The sequence below is a fragment of the Lepus europaeus genome, chromosome 8 (assembly GCF_033115175.1).
Source record: "Lepus europaeus isolate LE1 chromosome 8, mLepTim1.pri, whole genome shotgun sequence".
NCBI lineage: Eukaryota > Metazoa > Chordata > Mammalia > Lagomorpha > Leporidae > Lepus > Lepus europaeus.
In genome coordinates, this window is record NC_084834.1 from 102,975,064 (window position 1) to 102,997,549 (window position 22,486).

Here is a 22,486-nt window from a genome sequence, read left to right on the forward strand (position 1 = left end):
AAAGTTTGCTGAGTGTAGGTCTTACATTTAGTGCTCTAATACACACATATAGTAAATTTTAAAGGAGAAAAATCATAACTTTGCATTGGAGAAATCTAGCAAACACTACCTTAGTCAAATGATCAAGTATGACATCAAAATAGTGTACCTTCCTCACTTGACATCAGGAGAATATTTACCATGGTAGTATTCTTTCAAAAAATCCCATAACCCCAGTCAAATCATGCTAAAACATCAGGCAAACCCCAAAATGGGAGACAATCTACAAAATACCAGGCCGAGTTCTTGAAACTGTCAGTGAGGTCATGAAATGAGGTCATGTTTACCTGTCACAGACTGGAGGTTGCTAAAGATCTTGACACAGAGTGACAGCCATAGTAGAAAAAATAGTGGGATCAGAATGAAGGTGTAAGTTGAATCAATGGTAACATCCCAATATTGTATCTTAGTTTTGATAAATGTACCACAGTAATCTAATTTGATAACATTAGGGGAAGCTGAAAGTGCTGATGCAATATGCAGAAATGCTCTGTACTTTGCAACTTTTCCATAAATATAAAATTAATTCAAAAATAAAAGACTATTAGACAAAAGAGCTCTTTGGGGTATTCTAATTCCTAGAAATCTTAAACAATTGTGTAGTTAGAAAACAAGACTGGGAGTATAAATGAATCATTAAGCTGATAATAACTTCACAGTCTAGCACAGTCCCTGGCATACAATAAATCCTCAGGAAATACTTATTCAAATATTGAGTCCAAAAGTGTTTTATGAGAATGAATGTCATTGTAAAACAGAAATCTGAGAAAAAAAATCTTATATACAGAAAGTAGAATGAGAATTGCCAGGGTCTGGGTGCAGGGCAGAATGACAGGTTGTTATTTTATCATATAATTTAGTATATAATTTCAGTTTTTCAGGTTGCGAAGAATTCTGGAGATGGATGCTGATGCTGATGATATTTGCATAACAATAGGACTGTACTTAATACCACCAACCTGTATACTTAAACATGGTTAAGATAGTAAATTTTACGTTATATCTATTTTATAATAATTTTAAAAATAGAGGGGAAAAGACCTCAATTGGAGTGTTGGCACCTGTATATATGGTGTGGGAGTGGGAAAAAGAGTTGGCAAAGTTGTGTGAAAACGGTAGAATAACAGGGAAGCAAAGAGTGGGGTGAATTTTAGGCGGAAGATTTGGGCAGGTCAATCATAGAAAAAATGTGGGTGTGAAGGCAGACAGGGATCAAGCAGAGGCCACTGGGGAGTGAGCTAGGAGCAAACCATCTGCACTCTTGAAAGACGAGAGGTAAGAGACTGATGGTAACTGAAGAAGACACACACACAAACACACACACACACATGAATGAGAGTCAAGAAATTGGAATCATGGGTAGAAAAAGTTTGGTATTATAAGTGCCAATTTCAAATATTTGAAAAGTTGTTTCAACACATGTTTTCTCTGTGTAGTTCAGGGAACTCAAGTTGGATTAATGAACTAAAATTCCAGGAAGACAGCTCTCACACTAATTTGGGAGGAATTTGGTCCCAGATGAGACTTTGAAGGCAATGGAATGAGCTGCCTTGGGTTGGGGTGAGTTTCTCATGGTTGGCCATGCCCATGGTTTGGATCCCACTTACAGGATGTTGTGAAGGGGCTTCTCAAGTGAGACAGGAGGTGAACTAGATGTCTGCAAAGGTTAGCTGTGGCTTAAGGATATAGGATAATGTTATTGCACTTTGGAAATGATTTGGAGGTTGGAAGGTAGAGTTTCAATCCAAGAAACTACCTTCAGACTTCTCTGGGGCCAAACAGAGGAGATAGGGCACTTGGAGACTTGGGTACTTAATAGGCACTGTTAATTTGAGAGGTTAATAGTGAAGAATTTTGAAAAAGAAAACAATTTGAGTTTTCTTACCAAAAACTAAATTTGATGACTCTGTCTTCTCATGGTTCTCATCTTGGAATATAGTATCAAGCCCTTGCCACAGCCCTAGATTTTGCCTTAAAAACCCTGCATACTTTATATTTTATAATTTGTTGGGATAATAAGTATCAATTTTGATTTTCTTGTGAAGAAGACAAAGTAAAGCACAATGATCAGTGATAAATTATATTGACAACAATTTCAAACATGTTATGTCAGGAGACACTGCTAACATGGCCATCCCATGATAGAAGACTTTTTGAGAAAAATCTTTATTTATTTATTTTTTTGGATAAATGGCCATCACCCTCTAGTGGAAAAGAGTCAGAAGAGAGATTTGATTTCCACGTGGATGAGGTGACACATAGAATATCAGGCTCCAGTTCCCACTTGCCTTGGCTGCAGCGTGATAAGGAGCTACTTTTCATTCTTTCTGATTTCTACCCAACAGCAGCAACCACTACTAAATCTGTATTGAGTAGTTTGCTAGGCTAGTCAGGTTCTTAATTGGGAATCTGACTTTCAGGATGTGGTGAGAAGACATTGCCAAGCTTCAGCTGGAAATATGTGGTGTGACTGTTTCTTTATGAGTCTTATTTTCACAGGTCACACCAGCAAATCAATTGAATGATTTCACAGTCACATGGCACACATCAAGAAGAGCCTTATTTCTTAACACTTTGTCTAATTCTTCCCCTCAGCTGGACAGCTTTACTCATTGTCTCCCACATATGCGAAGCCCATTTCTGCGTCATCGCCTTGGTTCTAGTTCAGTTCCCAACTTACTCTGTGAAACCTTAGGATTTCTCCAGCTGAACACATTGTCTTTTTTGAAATTCAGTAGAAATTTGTCATATTTAAAATATGCTTGTACTGGCTACTGCTTCTTTATGTTTCTGGTTTCTACAAATGGTTTTATTGATAAGCATAATGATTATTGCTAGGTTGTGCTGGCTTACTCTAATTCATCTAAAAGGCCTAAATTCTGTGTCCTTTTCAGGTTGGGTAAGCATCTACTCTGAGCTCAATGTTCTTTTCTCGACCATTATTAAAGTTTGATGACTGTTTCCCGATGGGTCAGAGAATGTGTTATCGCTGGATCCAGATGCCAGTCCTACAATTCCTCCTCATTTTGTGCTTGGATAATTCTCCTTGAAAACAAACTCTCTGCTTTCCTTGGCTCCTTTGCCGTCTTTCTTTGAACTATTGTGGAATTCAGTGAGCCCAGAACCTTTCATTTAAAGTGTTACAATGTCTGACTGTCTGGTCTGGCCTTATCATAAAAGAATGAGAAGCAAAAAGTCAAGTTGTGATGACTGCTGATTTCTAAGAAACTAGCTCCAGGTTACTATGGGGTTCCCATGCAATGCAGTCATTCTTGTCACAAATGTAGTAACTGTAATGGTAAAAAAAAATAGGTTGGTTTACTGGCAAAAGCATTATTGTGGCAGTGACAGGTTTTAGATATATGAGTTAGCTAATATATGACAAGTTGTTGAATTATTTGCCTCTCTGGATTTTAAAAATATAAGATTGTGAGGTAATTTTATAAGTTTAAAATAGTATTACCCATCATTCTTAGCCTTTCTTAAACACCAAGATATTTTTTCTACCATTTGTAATTGAGTTTCCCATTGGAGGAAAAATGAGTTAATATTTTACTTTCCTGAATTTGAATGAACAAACACAATTTGTGAAAACACTGTTATTTTTCTTTCTTTTTGTCTCTGCTTCCCCATTGGCCCTGAAAATGTAAGAATCTTTTTGTTTTATAGACTGACAAGAACCTCAAGGTGATATGATTTGAGAGAACTTGGAAAATCCTTCTTTGTCTTAGAATGTTGGTCCTCCTGAGGTGGCCTGTTTGAGTCAGCTTTATGTCATTGCAATGAAATACCTAAGGGAAGCTACTTAGGAAAGAAGGAGGTTTATTTTGGCTCATGATTTTCAAGGTTCATGGTCTGAGATTTGGTAGCCTCATTAATTTCATACGCGGTGATGGTGTTCTTGCAGGTAGAGCCCAGAGGCTGTGCAGAGTATCATATGGCAAGAAGGAGCATGGATTGCAGGTGGAGAAAGGATCACATGGTGATCCAGGACAGAGAAAGGGAGAGAGAGGGGCGGGGGGGCTGGGCACAATTTGGATTTTTATAACCATGAGAGCTACCTTCTGAGGGCATTCTCTCAGTGATCTAAAACTTTCCTCTAGTCTCATTTTATAGACATCATACTTGGATTAAATATCCACTCTTGGATTAAATCAATTTAGGATTTTAGGATTTAACCACTTCATGAGTGTGAGAGCCACAGCCTATTAAAACCATAGCATGTTCTGATGCCTAAATTACTTGGTGTATTGGAATAGAAATGGCATGCAGCTCCTAAGGGCTCTTCAACTGTCTACTTTGTCTCTTAGTCAGCTCCCTTCCATACCAGATTGCCCCACATTGGGACTTGGGTAAACACCAAGTCCCAGGGCCTGAGGTCTGCTTCTTAATCACTGAGGGACCAGAATTGAGGGTGTTGGCTCCCACTGGGATGGATTTTGTTCAGTGGGAAATTGGTGATGAAAGTTGTTGGTTCAGATACATTGCTCCTTTTTTCTTTCTTTGTGCTGCTTTAAGACGCAATTCCTTTTTGAACCACCATCATGGCTTGTGTATGAGTGAACATGGTATCTGAGCATATCTCTGTGATTCTTTCTGGGCCACTGTGAATGTGTCCACTCATTTTATTCTTTCCCTTGTATATCAAATAAAATGAACCCCTAATCTGTATCTCAGGCTCTGCTTTCAAGAAGGCCTGATTTGGAACACCAGGAACTAGAGTACACAGTCATTGATTTGTGGTGGATTTAGCTTAGTACTTTTTCAATTTTACAATAGTGCGGTAGTCATAAGCATTAGGTAGAAACTGTGCTTCACATTTTTTATTTTGATCTTTTCCTGGGCTGGTGCTGATCAGTCAGAGCTTCTCTCACAATGCTGGACAGCGGCAGTGAACTGCACCTCCCAGTCAGCTGTGCAATCACGATGGGAAATACCTGATGCTCCACAGTGTACTGTGTTGATAAACTAAGATGTTTGGTAGGTTAGGTGTAGAGGATGCATTTTTTTACTTACGTTAATCTCAACTTAAAATGTTTTTTGAGATATAATCTTCTTGTAAGTTGAAGAGCATTTTAGTTAAGCAATTTCTCCCCTTGCAAATCTACTGTGGAAGCAAATACAAGGAGTCTTCAAAAAGTTCATAGAAAATGCAAATTATGAAACAACCATGCATGGATTTCAAAATTTTTTGGGCCAAAGTCAGTTTGTCATTTAATCCCACTTTCTACAAATTCTCTGAGGTCCCCTTGTACATTTATAAAGGAAGATGTGTTCAAGATTTATGTTCTATTTGGGGAAACGTTAAAGCAGTATGCACACAATGAATTATAAGAGAAGAAAAGACAGTAAGAAAACGTAGAGAAGAATTAACAAAAAGGAGAACAATTTTATAAGCTCTCACCTATTTCACTGCTTCTTTCTCAATGAAACACAGAGCTAGTGTTGAACATCATTTCTATTCCTTTTTTTTAAAACCTGATGTAAGATGTGGCTTTTTTTTTTTTTTTGGAGTTACAAAATACTGTGTCAAATACATATTTTCAAGATTCTGGCTTTCTTTAAAATTCCATTGCAATAAACATGCAATGGAAAAATTCCTCAATTCCTTGGTTTTTACTCCTAGTGTTAATTTAAACTTTAAAAACTTTGCTAATTATATTTTCAGAAAACAGAGATATGATTTATAATCCACTTGATTGTTAGTTATTACTAAGATGTGACATGATGAGTTATAGTCATATCTGAGTCACTTAACCAACCAACTGAATTAGTAATTGCCTGACATAAATGGTATACTGGATCACTGGCAGAATTGTTGGGAGAATACAAAAAGCCACACATGTTGAAGGTGCTATATTTCTATTAAGCAGCTTAACTTCAAATCTCTTTTAAATAAACACTAGAAAATAGTTTGCAAAGAGATTACATACAATTTTGTCTCATTAAATTTATACATATAAACACACTATAAAAATGTAGTAGGAAGGCACATATATTTTTTATCTATGGTAGCTTATATCACAAACATATTATACACACAAAATTATGCCACAAATGTAGAAACTTGACAATATCTATTTATTACAGTGAGAAGGAAGTTACTGTTTTCAATAGAGTAAGTAGAATTCTTTCACTTCTGGTCTCTTTGGGCTACTATTTTATAAGTGCATCACCAAGTTTGAAAATTCAGAATTTTCTCCCTTCATTTAACAGTATAGGTGAGTCCTCACCACAGCCATGTCAGTTTGCTGCTATGGACCTCAGAAGGGAACCCTGAAGTTCCACGGTTGAGTAACTTCATCATAATCACAAATCTGTTGGTTAAAAGATAGATCTAGATGCAAATGTACCTCCATTTGCCTCCAAAGTGTTCCTTTTCTTACTGGTCTATACTGTTTTCCTTTAATACAAATAAAACTCCAGAGATTTGACTGACTATGAAATACTCTTCTGCTTTCTGCTTCAATTCATAGGTTGATAAATTCTCCTTTGATTCCCAATTAGATTTTCTAATGAGACATGGAATATGGTTCAAATATTAAAAGTGAAATTGATATATGGTATCCCAAAAATCACGTGATTTGGTCTGCACAAGTAGAAGTTTGTAAAGTATCTGGGAGGATGTCCTAAATCATCAAAATAGAGATGAATGGACATTTTGAAATAACATTAGATCTAATTTTAAAATACAAAATGCACTTGGCTGTAAAAGTGGGAAATTCAGCTCAGAGATGAGGCAAATACAACATCCATGCCTAGGGAAGTCAGTCACATATGATCTTTTTAAATAGTTGACCCAGCTGGCATCCTACTTACCTCAGTGTGAGCAGCGGTTTTGAGACAGCCTGTCACACTCCTCGGGCTACCACAATTTGAATGCTGATATTGTCCCCACTGACTTCATCCCCAAGCTGACTGACTAGGATAATACTTTTAATACACTCTGTAATTTTTAACTTTAGGATCTCAAAGTATACACAAGTAAACGGAACTGTAACTCACTAATGTGTAATTGGGTTTCTTTTCCTGTTTTGTTTAATTTTAGGAATGGAGTATATGTTTCAAACTATTCCCAGAAACAGGGACTCAACTTCTAGTCAGTTACAATTGTGCTTAACAACATTATTTTACTTTTATCACTTTTTTTGCATCAGAGAAATTCTACAGGTCATGTAAGGTAGGGAGGATTGAATGGAAGAATTTAAAAAGAACAAATCTAGTAGTCATAGCTTCCTAGAAGAATTTAGGGGCTTTATTTAATGGTAAACCAAATAAAAGCCCAGAATTTAATGTGATAGTCAAGAAGGACTGTTAGGCTGTGGTGCTATATTATCAGAAGTGTGGGGGCTGGGAGCCCCACTCTATTCTGCCTTTACCAGACCAATGCATGATAGCACTTTATTTCAGCTTGCCTATAGAAGACTGACGGGGCTTCTGAGGGTCAGGATGTCCAGCAAAGTATGGTTGAAGGAAACAGGATGCCTCTCCTGTAGAAAGGAAATGCTCTCAGGAGGAACTGACATTGGCTTCAAATATATGAGACTCTGCTATGAGCCAGAGAGATTAGATTTATTGTAGGTAATTTCAAAGATCAAAGTGAAATAACAAGAGGGCAAAAACAAGAAGCATTTACAAAGCTATAGAAATAAGTGCTTAATTTTTTGAAAGTGAGTGATTGGGATTGGACAGATAAATAGTTTCCTTGAAATTGCATGTGTCTGAAGAAACTAAAATATCCTTACTGAAACTTTGGATGTGAGTTTGATGAGCTCTCCCAGGCGATGATTTCCAGGGAGCTGAGAATTTGTTGGCAGGAGATTTGAATACCTTTCAAGTTTTTACTAATTCTGAAATCTAATATAACTATTGATTATTTTGAGTGGAAATCATTCTATGTTTTCCCCAGTTAGGGACTATATTTTCCTTAATTTACTCTAAAATGCAATTCATGCTTCCACTAATAATTATTTTTTAAAGATTTATTTTTATTTGAAAGTCAAAGTTACACAGAGAGAAAAAGAGAGGGGGAGAGAGAGAGAGAGAGAGAGAGAGAGAGAGAGAGAAGTCTTTCATCTGCTGGTTCACTCCCCAATTGGCTGCAATGGCCAGAGCTGAGCTGATCTGAAACCAGGAGCCAGGATCTTCCTCCGGGTCTTCCCACCCAGATGTAGGGGCCCAAGGACTTGAGCTATCTTCCACTCCTTTCCTAGACCATAATGGAGAGCTGGATCCGAAGTGGAGCAGCCGGGACGTGAACCAGTGTCCAAATGGTATGCCTGCACTGCAGGCAGTGGTCTTATCCACTACACCACAACTTTGGCCCCTCCACCGATAATTTTAATAATGTATGTTCTTGGAGCAGGCGCTGTGGCGCAGTGGGTTAAAGCCCTGGCCTGAAGTACAGGTATCCCATATGGGCGCCAGTTTTAGTTCCAGCTGTTCTTCTTCTGATCCAGCTCTCTGATATGGCCTGGGAAAGCAGCAGAAGATGGCCCAAGTCCTTGGGCCCCTGCACCCACGTGGGAGACCCGGAAGAAGCTTCTGGCTTCGGATCAGCACAGCTCCGGCTGTTGCGGCCATCTGGGGAGTGAACCAGCATGTTCACTGTCTCTCTCTCTGTCTCTACCTCTCTCTGTAACTCTGTCTTTCAAATAAAGAAAAAAAAATCTTAAAAAAAATAATGTATGTTCCTTTAAAAATTCTTATTTCATTTCACTTGATATTCACAAACTGGGTTATGGAATGGAACAGAACCTATGATGCTAGATTTTCTTGAGGAACAAAAGTCCAGAATAGTTTGCTAATAAGTTCAGTGTCACATAATAAATTAAGTATTGAGTCTGATGATCTTTCTACAAGATAATCCTACTTTCCCTAGACATTTGTTAAGGAGTCAAAAGTTGAGCCTTTGAGGGTGTACAACTGACTTAGATTAAAGGGCTATATTTCTACAATGAAAGCTGTACTTGGGTAAAAATGTAAAATAGTTCAGAGAGACTTGCAGTGGTCTTCAACTGGAGTGATCTCCCCTACCAGGGGAATTTGGCATTGGCTGGACATCTTTGATTGTGTAACTCATGAGTAGGGGTCAGAAAGGCAGTGGTTGCTATTGGCATCTGCCAGGTAAAGGCCAAGGATGCAGCTAATCATGCTGCAATGTGCAGCCTCCACAGCAAAGAGTCCAGCCCCAAGTGTCAGCAGTGTGAAGTCAAGGAACCCATCGGCTGTTTCACATTCATTTAAAACTAGAGTTGGGTTTCCTTCAACAATGAAATGAGATGTATAGACTATACAATACTTAAGTTCTTATTTTTCAAAGACTTGTCATTCACTCAGAATGAAGTGCATCTGGCAGAATAGATGACTTTGACCTCAAAGGGCTGTACCTTGCAGAAGAGGCCTTTAGTCTCAGGATACACTTTCCTATCAGTTTGCCTATATTGGGAATCGGTCCTTTGCTTTCCTCTTAAACATTTGGTTCCTTCCTGTCAGCCATCTATCACATTAAAAAAAGCAATAGAACAAAAATTTCTTTCTTCTGTACACATTGACTACTTTCCTAAGTCCAACATCTTTGAGGAGTAATCCATAATTATTTGTACTTTTTTTATCATTGAGATCAATCTAGAGAGATATTATTAGTGTTTTTTAGTTGTTAAATCCAATGCATATATTTGATTGGTATCTTTAATTCTCTGTCAATTTTTACATTGTTGATCAACTTGTCACAAAGCTGTGTCTCCTTAGCTCTGTGGCTGCTCCTTAGTGTCTTGTGGGCCCTCTTCTTTCTATCTCACTCACTGTCTTACTGGTGTTCTTCAGGATTCTGTCCTTAATCAGTTTCTCTGTTCTTACTTCTCTTTATGATAGATCTGTTCCTATGGAATTAAATGCTAATTTATTCATTGTTCATTCCTCAACTACAGAACCTGTAGCATTGACATTGCTCCAGAGTTCTGGATCTATATCTCCATCTTCCTCCTCGATGAACCAATCTAAATTCAATGTCCAAAATTCAATTTCTGTCTCCATGCCCAATATCTGTGTCTTCCCATATGCCTTATATCTTTGTGATTAGTGCCATAACCCAGATAATTACTTAAGTCACAAGCTCCAGGGTTGTCCAGACCCCTTTTTCCTCATTTCCAAGCCTTCCTTATCAATCACCAAGTCTGTCATATTTTACCTGGTGAATGTTTGTCATATTCACTTCTTTTCCATACCCAGTACTGCCACCTTGGTTATTGTGTCTGAATGACCCACACTTGCATTAAAGTAACTTTTTCAAGCTGGAAAAGAGAGGTGCTGCTTATCATGTAAAACTTGCCAGTGGCCTCAGCTGCATAATAAAATCCAAACTCATTATTATGAGATGCATCTTTTGTTACATACTTGCTCTCTTGCCTCCTTCTGCTACCACAGTCCCCACCCAAACCTTCCAAACAAGCTGGCGAGTTATTTAATACCATCTTTTGTTTTTACAAATTGTCTTTCATTTTTTAAGACTTATTTATTTATTTAAAAGACAGAGTCACAGAGAGGCAGAAGCAGAGAGCAAGATCTTCCATCCATTGGTTCACTCCTCAAATAGTGCAATGGCCAGAGCTAGACCAATCTAAAGCAAGGAATCCAGAGTTTCCTGTGGGTCTGCCATGGATGCAGGGACCCAAGGAGTTGGGCCATCCTCTGCTGCTTTCCCAGGCCATAGCAGAGAGCTGGATCAGAAGTGGAGCAGCTAGGACTTGAACCAGTGCCCATATGAGATGCTGGCACCACAGGCAATTGGTTTACCTGTTGGCCCCATAAATTGTCTCTTTTGTTTACAAGTTATTTCTTTGTTTATAATTCCTAGGTAACAACATTTTTATCCTTTTCTTAAAATTAGTTTTTTTTTAATAAAGTAATAAGTATGCATAGATTCTTTTAAAAAAATCTAAGAGCATGGGGCCGGCGCTGTGGCACAGCAGGTTAATGCCCTGGCCTGAAACACCAGCATCCCATATGGGTGCCGGTTCTACTTGCGGCTGTTCCTCTTCCGATCCAGCTCTCTGCTATGGCCTGGGATTGCAGTACAAGATGGCCCAACTCCTTGGGCCCTTGCACTCGTGTGGGAGACCTGGAAGAAGCTCCTGGCTCCTGGCTTTGGATCGGCGCAGCTCTGGCTGTTGCGGCCATCTAGGGAGCGAACCATCAGATAGAAGATCTCTCACGCACTCTCTCTCTCTCTCTCTCTCTCTCTCTGCCTCTCCTCTCCCTGTGTAACTCTGACTTTCAAATAAATAAATAAATCTAAAAAAATTCCAATAGCACTATAAGGTATATAACAACAAACCACACATCTTTACATCGTAACTTCTTACCTCTCCACCTCCCTAGAGGCAATCACTTTTGAGTTTTTTAGATGTTTCTTCTGCTATTCATCTCTGTATTGCTAAATAATTTGCTTATAATGCTACTTCTTCATGTGTCAAGTTTAGATCTTACCTACTGAGCATCTCTTCTCTCATCATTCCTGTATAGTTAACTATAGGGAGGTTATTCAAAAAATGAAAGAGCTAGCACAGTGCAGCCTCTCATTTATCACTACCAGTTATCCCACATGGTACGTGTGGGTTAATTATTGGCTTTGATTTTATGACAATTTTTGTTAAAATGTCAAGGTTGACATTATCATAACCACAAACAAACTATTCACTGCTGAAACAAATAATATACTATCATTATTATAGGGCTGAAACATTTTTGTTTGTTTGTTTCTGGGATAATTGACTTAAAAACATCATTTATTTTTCATTAAAAACTCATCATGAAGCTCAATTTCTTTATGAAGTCTTTGCCGTTAGGCAGAGTTGATTCTCTCTCCTGTGTTAACTCTGTTGGTGTGTTTACGACATCAGACTTGGAAGACTCTGTCTGTCTTACCAGAATGCATGCATCAGTGATAACATCCGTTCTCTTTGAACCTGCAGGGTTTTACACCAATGCCAAGCACATGGTGCTTAGTAAATATTTGTTGAATTATGGAAGGAAAAGGAATGTCCTTTCTCTTGGTAACAGCTTTTAGTATTTGGCAGATTGGTTTGTGAGCATTTCCAATTTCTGAGTCTCTCATTATAGATCATAAACTCAATGCCCATTAAGAGTCCAGGCAGTTAAAATAACAATGTAGCAAGCCACCTGGGGTTTGTGGCACTTGAAGGGATCCCTGCTTCTTTCTTCCAGCACACTGTTTTGGAGAAAACCCCTCAAATCTATGTTGCCAGACCTCCTGCTTTTGCAATGGTAGCAGAAAGTTCAGGTTTAACATAAATTGATCTGATTTAATTTTTTTCAAAAAACTGTGCAGATCAAGAAAATGATTCTTCAGGCTAGATTTGGCTTTTGGCCACCAGCTTACAACCCGAGGACTGTTGCAGTGAGCAGTAGGAAGAGCAGTGCCTGCTGCTGCTTCAGTGCCCCCTGCTTCATCTGGGCACTGACTTGGCTCAGGGTGTCTCTTCTCCAGGGTCTCTGCCCCATCTCTGTGTACCCTGACCTCCTTAGCCAACTGATAGCAACATGTGGACTGAGGCTTAGCAGTAGTAGCCTGAGCTCTAGCCCCCAGCCTGTGGGGATGTTTGGAGCACCTGGCAGAGTTTCAGTGGAATCAGGTGGAAGTGGAGAATAAATGGATTAAATTGTATGTGTTGGTTGGAAGGAATGCAACTAGACTAAGAATGGTTTATGTGTGACAAGTCATGTACTTTTTGTTATGAAACTTATGTTAATTTTTAGAATAACTCTGAGATGGAGCTCTGGTTAGCGCTGGTTTGTAGATACTGAATATGACATTTAGAAATCTCTTTTTGGTTCCCATTAAGGCCTCTGATTCTGTCCCATGAAAAAAGTCTGCATATGGGATTTGAAAAAGAGAATTCAATGAATTCTTTAGTATTTTCCAGTAAAAATTATAATAGAACTTTAAAATTTGAGGGTCTTTTTTGCTTGTTTATTAATAGATTCACTTATTCATTACCCATTAAGTTCTGTAGTAGGTTACAGCGGTGGGTAAGACATTGTTTATAAGCCCTAAGTGACTGTTTGTTTCTGTTTATTGAAGAATGAATGGAGCGGCAGGTCTTGGGAGAAGAGGTGCAAATAATCTAGAAATTTAGTGACTAAACTCTGATTAGAAAATAAAAATTTAGCTACTCCTTTTTTTCGCCTTGCAATAAAATATGTTTGGGAAAAAGTTAGGAGGTGCAAATAGGCAAAATTAAGGGAAAATTCCCCTGCTATCCAGTGTGAGCAGTTCTGTTTTCTCAGGCAGGGTTGTCACTATAGATAACAATAGCTTTCTATGCTTATCTCACATACACCAGACACAAACCCAAGTATGTGATACTTATTGCTATTCCAGAGTCTGCTTGCTTGGTAGGAATTTATTGAAATGTTCTATTAAAGTTTTTCCAATCTTTTTATGGCAAAATCACTTTTTATTGTATAAAGATAGTTCAATATATTTTGTATTATTAGATACTTCGTAATAAGTCATGCCAGATAGAGAACTTTTGTAGTTAAATCTTTCTATATATCCTGAACTAACTCCTTGGAATAAGTTACTTACAATATAGTTACAGAATTCAAGGATTTGTACATTTTTGGTGTGTTTTTTCTTTTTTCTTTTATGCTCTAGACAGTGCAAAATTATTTTACAGAAAAGCAGAACTGATTTATCCATCATCAGTAGATTTGAGTTTACATTTCTCTTCACCATTTCTAACACTGGCTATTATCTCTTTACTTAATAAACCACTTTCCAACTTCATAGGCAGAAAACCTCTTTTTTTTTTTTTTTTTTTGGACAGGCAGAGTGGACAGTGAGAGAGAGAGAGAGACAGAGAGACAGAGAGACAGAGAAAGGTCTTCCTTTTTGCCGTTGGTTCACCCTCCAATGGCCGCCGTGGCCGGCGCATCGCGCTGATCTGAAGGCAGGAGCCAGGTGCTTCTCCTAGTCTCTCATGCAGGTGCAGGGCCCAAGCACTTGGGCCATCCTCCACTGCACTCCCTGTCCATAGCAGAGAGCTGGCCTGGAAGAGGGGCAAGCGGGATAGGATCCGGCTCCCCGACCGGGACTAGAACCCGGTGTGCCAGTGCCGCAAGGCGGAGGATTAGCCTATTGAGCCGCAGCGCCGGCAACCTCTTTTATTTGAAAACTCTTTGACCTTGAACTTGCTAGCTACTGTTGTTTGCTAGAACAGCACTATCACTTTGTGTGATTGCCAGTTGCTTGCCTGATTATCTGTCTTGGTAGCTTTGAAGCAACTTGAGGGTTGTTGCTGTGGATTCCTTCTGAGAAGAGGAGTGTGGTGGGGGCAAGAGGCACGGAGTCACCACACAGACCCTAGGAGTCAGGTGAAAGCATGCCAGAGGCGAGCTGCCCGCAAACTCCTTTATTTCAGTTGGTACAGCAGCTTAAATAGCCAAGGCAGCCAATCCGGTAAAGGGGCAGTTTATGCCCTAACCAATCACAGCCTGTTGCCAGGCAGTTTCCAAAGCCATCCCATCACAGCCTGTTGCCAGGCGTGCTCAATTGCCAGGTGGGTTTTGAAGCCATTCTTGAGTAACTGACGCTCACTTGCCAGCGGCCATCTTGTCATGGCCTTCTTGTTCCACCACAGAGGGTCAAATGTTCTATTCACCTGTGTGTTCCTGGATGCTATGGATATTTGTTGAACTGAACTGAATTGGAGGACATGCATAGTTTAGATACCATTGGCCTGATGTTAAAATTCCGTTAGTGAACAGATTTTTTTTTTATTCCTGTCAGCTGCATGATAATGAGTCATTTTTTATTGAGCATTGATTATATGGCAGCATTTTGCTAAGTGCTCTGCATATTTAACATAGGTAACACTGGCAAAGGTCTTGAACTCAGGACCAAGTAATTCCTAAACTATCTTTCTTCCCCCTTGCCTTTTCTCCTCTCCTTTTCTTCCATATTTTTATTATAGAAATAAAATATGTACAATAAACAGAGCAACATAATGAACAATACACCTACCACCCAGCTTCAACAATTGAAACAGGTGGTTCATCTTGTTTCATTTACACCTTTCCCTCACTGCTTTTACCCCCTTTTCTGCTTTGGGTTATTTTAAATCAAATCTCAGATATGTTATTACATTAGTATTTAAACACATATCTCTAAGAGATGTGGACTCTGGTTGTTAACCTAAACCATAAGATACTTGTACTTTAAAGTATCTTTAGCAAGCTAAGGTCTAGCCAGTGTCAAATCTCCCTGATTATCTCATGAATGAGCTTTTATGCTTGATTTGTTTGAATCAGGGTCCACAGAAAGACACTGTTTGGAGCCGTTCTAACCATAACATAGAATTCCTTTCCCTCCATAAGGCATGAGGACTGTCCTTCTCAGAGACAGAGACACCTAGTCAGAGGGCCCAAGATTTTTAAAGCATTCCCATGCATCAAACATCTAATTCCCATCTCCTAAGAAGGAAGTGCCCTCAGTAGTTAATGTCTGTGGGACGCTGGTATTGTGGAGCAATCCTTATGGACTTGGGGAGGTGCTTGCTGTGTGAGATCAGTGCACTCATCTGGTGACTGGGCACTCAGCTCCTCTGCTTCCCTGCCTTTGTGAGACAGCTCCAACACATTCTACAGCCAAGTCTCCTCCCCTGAGAAATGTAATTATATGTATGTGATGCTGGTTTGAAAATTCTGTCTTTAGCATTGAGCTAAAAAATAAATGATGGGGCCAGTGCTGTGGGGTAGTGGGTAAAACCGCCACCTGAAGTGCCAGCATTCCATATGGGCACTGGTTTGAGTCCCGGCTGCTCCATTTCTAATCCAGCTCTCTGCTAGAGCCTGGGAAAGCAGTAGAAGATTGCCCAAGTCCTTGGGCCCCTGTACCCGCATGAGAGACCTGGAAGAAGCTCCTGGTTCCTGGCTTTGGATCATCCCAGCTCTGGCCATTGTGGCCATTTGGGGAGCCATTTGGCCATTTGGAACCAGCGTATGGAAGACACACACCCCTCCCCGCCCCCCGCCTCTGCCTCTTTGTAACTCTGCCTTTCAAATAAATCTTAAAAAATAAATGAGACCCAGTAGCCTCAGAATCTCTCTCAGACTGGGAGAGAAAGACTTTGAAATAGAAGCCATAGGCTTACTATATACAGAAGTAAATCATGACTTTGCAGATTGCACAGTAAGAAACTTTGCAAGTTTTCACATTTGTTTTGTGTTCTGTTTTGAACTTGAAGGGCTGGTGATTCTCCACTGTGTGGTGGCTAGTGGGAATTCCACCAGAAGTCCAGAAACGAATGGCCTTTCCTGTGGATATCCTGGAGAAAACTGCACAGGTAATGTCTAAGCTTCATATTCCATCTTGGAAAATGATCTTCTTATGTTTTGATCTTCTGTTAACAATAGTAATCACAATGTGGATCTTAGATAGGTTTTTGGGCACTTACTAGTAAACCAGGCACTATGTTAAGTACTTTATAAACAGTAATTCACTCCTCATAAGAGCCCTTTGAGCTCAGCATATATTTGACTTTATTTCAAGGCAAAGCCTAAAAAATTAAGTAGTTTGTCAAAGGTCACACAGCTGGTAAATTGAAACTCAGGTTTGTGTGAATCTAGTGCCTGCACTCTTAACTGCTGTGCTCTTCTGGGATATCACAGATGTGCGCGCCAGACTCTGCCAAGTGTTATTTTGGACTGGATCATGGAAAGTTGTATTCTGCTCAACTTTCAATTAATTTTTTTTGTATTCCATACCTTTAAGAAGGAAGGAAGGCAGGCAGGGATTTTTATATATTTTACCTTGGTTAAGCTTATTTTAGTGTTGTCAAAGTTACTGGCCTTGGGCTATGGTCACTATTAGCAAAGGCACGTATTGTAAGAATTTTAGGTTTTGTGGGACACACAGTCACAGATACTGTGAAAATTAATAGGCTTGGCTGTGTTCCAATAAAACTTTATTTAAAGACACAGGCTGTGGGCCAGATTTGGCACTTGGTCTGTAGTTTGGTGACCTCTGGTCTAAGGATTTGTTTGCTCTGCATAGGTGGTGTGTTGTGAGTTGCTTCTGTTTTAGAACAAAACACAAGCAAATTCAAAAAAGTAGAGTGGGGTGAAGAAGAGCCTTCTATGTTCCCTGGAAACTTCATCGAGCTAGGGTTACGGTGACTTGGTCTGAAGCTCTTTCCTAGCATGCTGGGGACGTTGTAACTGAGCCAGGAACAAGCTGAGCAAGTCTTCCTGATGTGAGTCATCAGTGCCAACCCAATCTTCCTCTTTCATCCCCCTCAGCAGTGGGTGGTCCAATGGGTGCACACAGGCTGTGCAATCTCGTGATGTCTTAGGTCATGCCTGTGTGGGCCTCGTCACCACGTACAGAGAACAGGGCCAACTGTATGTGTTTGTGTGCATTTCTTCAGTCTGGTTCCAAATGTCTTAAATGATGGCATTTCCACATTTTCCATAGGAAATTATTTTAAAATCTGATGATAAACAATTTTCAAAATCTTACTAAATATCATTTTAAGCATGTTTTCTAATTTTATTTTTAGTGCATTAAGGATATTTAACAGCATGATATACCTTTTTAAGTGAATTGTAAAGTGGATAATGTGGTATTAACTATAGGCATGATAATATACAGCATATCTCTTGAACTTGTTCATCTTGCATGACTAAAGCTTTATACTCATAAAACAGCAATACTCATTTCCCCTCTACAAGAACTGAAAACCACCATTCTTCTCTCTGCTTCTGTGAATTTGGCTATTTTAGATATCTGATGTAAGTGATGTCCTATAATGTTTGTTCTTCTTTGTCTGGGTTACTTTGCTTAGCATGATGTCTTCCAGGTTTATCCATGCTGTCATATATATCACAAATCTTTTATAAGACTAAATCATGCTCCATTCTCTGTATTTATATCCATTTTCTTTATCTAGTCATCTGTCAATAAACATTTGGGTTGCTTCCACTTTTTTGGCTATTATGAATAATGCTACAATGAACATAGTGTCTACATATCTCTTTAAGAAACTAATTTCAATTTTTATGTAGGAATATAAAGCAGGATTGTTGGATCTCATGGTGGTAATACTTTTAATTTTTTCAAGAATCTCTGTACTATAGCAGTTGTACCAGTTTATGTTCCCACTCACAGTGCACAAGGTTTCTAATTTCTCCACATCCTTGCTAACATTTGTTATATTTTGTTTATTTGTTTTTTTTTTTTTTTTAGTAATGGTAACCTTAGGTTTGGGATGATACATTATTGCAGTTTTGATTTACATTTCCTGATTATTCATGACTTTGAACATCTTTTCATATACCTGTTAACTATTTGTGTGTGTGTGTGTGTGTTTGGAAAAAATGTCTGTTCAAGTCCTTAGGGCATTTTTAAAATTGGGTTATTTGTTTGCTTGCTGTTGAGTTGCAGGTTCTTTATATATTTTGGGTATTAGCCTCTTCTCAGATGTATTTGATATAACAAATGTTTAAACACCTTTTCTCCTGTTTCATAGATCGCTTTGTCTCCCTGTTGATTGTTCCTTTTGCTGTGCGGAAGCTTTTTAGTTTGTTGTCACCCCAATTGTTTGTGTTTGCTTTTGTTGTCTGTGCTTTGATATTCAAGAAATTATTTTCAAGAGAAATGTAAAGAAATTTTCTTATAAGATTTACTTTTGGGTTGTGTGGTGAAGTTGTCAATTCATTCTGACTTTTGTGTGCGGCCTAAGAAAAGAATTCAACTTCATCTTTAATCCATGTGGATATCCAGTTTTAAGACATCATTTATTGAAGAGACAATCTTTCCTCCATTTTGTATCCTTAGGTGCCTAGATGGAGATCAGTTGACTGTATTCACCCAGGTTTATCTGGGCTTTCTATTCTGTTCCACTGGTCTATTTGTCTGTCTTTACATCAATACCATACTGTGTTAATTGTTATAGTTTTACAATGTATTTTGAAATCAGTAAGTGTGATATGTCCAGCTTCATTCTTCCTTCAGACTATTTTGGCTACTTGGGGTCCTTTGTAGTTCCATGAATTTTAGAATTGTTTTTCCATTTCTGGAAAACGAAAGTTCATCAGAACTTTGGTACAAATTGCATTGAATCTGTAGATCATTTTGGAAGGTATGGATATTTAAAATGTATTAAATTGTTCAATCAACGAACATGAGATGTCTTTCCATCTATTTGTATTTTCTCTAAGTTATTCCACCTATTTTTCAGTTGAGGTAATTTCCTTTGTATCTTTTTTTTTTTTTACTACCATGAAAGGACGCTCAGTTTCATCAAATGACTTTCTTTGTCCATTGAGATGATCATGGGGGTTTTTCCCTTCTTTCTTTTAATTTGATATCTCATTGATTTTTGTATCATGAGTCACCTTCACATCTCAGAGAGAAGACCCATTTTGCCTGGTGCTTGATCCTTTTATGTTGTTTTATTAAATTTTCTAAATAGTTTGTTGATGATTTTTGCATCTTTTTTTTTTCATCAACAGTATTGGAATATAGTTTTGTATTCTTAGTGTCTTTCTTTGACTCTGCTATCAGGGTGATGCCAGCTCTGTTAATGAAAGTGTTTCCTTCTCTTCAAATTTTTGGAAGAGTTTGAGAAGAATTTTCATAAATTATTTAAATGACCGAGAAAATTGAACAATGAAGACATCTAGTTCTAGGCTTTTCTTTATTGGGAAGCTTTTGTCTACCAAGTTAATCCTCTTATTAATTATAGGTCTGTTGAACTTTTTTAATTTTTTGTGATTCAGTCAATTAGTATGTTTCTAGGAATTTATCCATTTCTTCTAGAATATTCAGTATGTAGTATATAATGTTTCATGGTAGTCTTGCATAATTCTTATTTCTGTGGGATCAGTTTTACATCTCTTATTTCATCTCTGATTTGAGTTTTCTCTATCTTTCCTAGTAAATCTTGCTAATGGTTTGTCAATTTTTTTTGACTTTTCAAAAGCACAGCTTAGTAATTTTGTTTATGTTTTCAGTTGATTTTCTACCTTCTAATTCATTTAATTTACTTTAATCTCTATTATTTCCTTTCTTCTACTAACTTGTGACTTGGTTCATTTTTCTTCTTCTAGTGCCTAGGGACATAAAGTTAGCTGTTTGAGAACTTTCTTCTTTTGTAATGTAGGTGCTTATCACTGTAAACTTCCCTTTTAGTACTGTTTTTGTTGCAACCCATAAGTTTTCATACAATGTGTGTTTGTTCCAAGATATTTTCTAATTTTCCTTTTGATTTCATTTCTGAACTCTTGTTTGTTCAAGAGTGTGTTGTTTGACTTCAACATATTTTTGAATTTTTCAGTCCTCCTGCTTTTATTGACTTGTGGTTTCCTTTTGGAGTGAGATAAAAATACTTGATATGATTTCAATCTTATGTTTCTGAAGTATTTTTTTGTGCCATAATATGCTATTTATCATGAAGAACACTGTGCAGGCACTTGAGAAGAAAGAGTGTTTTGCTGCTTTTGGACAACATATTCTGCATATATTTGTTAGGTCTATTTGGTCTAAATATTGTTCATGTCCATTGTACCTTAGTGACTTTTCTCTGTTGAAAGTGTGATCTTGTGTTAGTCTCCATTAATCTTCTCTCCGTTTTTAGATTTGGGAGTTTAGCTGTTTTAAAGTACTTATTGTTAGGAATGGCCTTAATATTGTCATTTTGTTAATTATTTCCCCTCTTGAAAGTTCTTTTGTTCCTCTCTTCCTCTCTGTGGTCTTCCTTTTGTTTTGGTGACTGTTTTACAATGATAAGCTCTTTTTTCTTTTCATTTATGCATCTTCTATAGCTATTATATTTGTGAACTTACCTAAAATATAATTAGAAAAGGTCTGTTTTTAGCTGGTAACACCTCAAATTCAATCAAATATTTCTTCTCACTCCATACTTTGTGAATAATGTTGTAATTTAAGTATATTTAATATTGTGCATCAATTAATGATTTATTTTATATTTGTAATTATTTTAACACTGTCATATTTTAACTTTTATATTAAAATTACAAGTATTATATCCATCACCATTATAGTAACACAGAGCTCTGTATTTGTCTAATATATTTACCTTTCCCAATGAATTTTCTATTACCTTATACTTCTAAATTTTTTTAGCATTCCTTTCACTTTACCTTGATGAACTCTGTAAAATTTCTTGTTGATAATGAAACCTCTCAGACTTGTTTGTGAAAATTTTTGCCTTTCCTATTTTTGAAGGATGGTTTTGCTTGGTAGAATATCATAATTGGCAGACTTTTTTTCTCAGTACTTTGAATCTATCATCCCACTCCTCTATGGCTTTCAGGGTTTATCCTGAACTGAGAAATCCACTGATTTTCTAATAGAGATTGTGTTGTATATGAAAAGTCTAGATGCTTTCTAAAGTTTCTCTTCATCTTTGACAATCTGCTTATAATGTGTCTTGTGGTGTGTTTGTTTGACTACATCTTATTTGGGACCAATTGGACCTCCTGAATGTGGATAATCATTCTGTTATTAGGCTTGGGAAGTTTTGGGCCATTATTTCTTGGAATAATCTGTCCCTTTTTCTGTCTCTTTTCCATCTTGGATTTCTGTGAAGTGTGTAGTGGTGTGCTTAATGGTATTCCATAAATCCTTTACATGTCTTCACTCTTTTCACTCTTTTTTCTTTTTGTTCTCTGCATAATTTCCAATGACATGTCTTCTGGTTCATTGATCTTGTTTTCTCATTGGTGTAGTCTACTGTTGAACCCCACTAGTGAATTTTTCAGATCAGTTGTTGTATTATTGAGCTCCAATATCTATGTTTTTAAAATATTTTCTCTATTTTAGCTGAATTTTTTTCATGATTCATATATCCTCCTGATCTTATTGAGCATCTTTATGATCAATTATTTTGAATTCTGTTATATCTTCTGTTCTCAGACATGACCTGGAAACAATGATCAGATAATTATTTTTTGGTGTATATTCTGCTTTCTGACTACAGTTTCTTTAAAGAGACAAATTTATTAATACTTGCTACTTTTTCTCATTGCCATTTTTGTTTCTGGCTATTTGAACTGTCATTTAGGAGGCTGGGTAGGTATTTTAGGTCTTGTAAGCTATTTTAGTAAAGTTACCAGCACAATTTAACCACAAATATGTTGTTGATTTGGTGGAGGTGCAAGGTTTATTTAAATATTATAGTGCTAACTTGATGTCAGAAAAATTATTTCATTGACTGATAGTATGGTGTAGTAGAGTAAGCCTCTGCCTATATGATTCCAGTATCCCATATCTGGGGACAGGTTAGAATCCCAACTGTTCCACTTTCTGATCCAGCAGCTCCTTGCTAATGTACCTGGAAAAGTAGCAGAAGATGGCCAGATATCTGGGCCCCTGCCACCCATGTGGAAGATTCAGATGGAG

At 37.8% G+C, this 22,486-nt stretch overlaps 1 protein-coding gene across 1 annotated transcript in view; it reads left to right on the plus strand.

The window, feature by feature from the left end:
• Positions 1 to 22,486, plus strand: part of BTC (betacellulin) — a 55,210-nt gene that overhangs the window by 12,888 nt on the left and 19,836 nt on the right. The window contains exon 2 of the mRNA XM_062199214.1: positions 16,308 to 16,406. Coding sequence (XP_062055198.1) covers positions 16,308 to 16,406 — 99 coding nt within the window. The remainder of the gene's footprint in view (positions 1 to 16,307; positions 16,407 to 22,486) is intronic.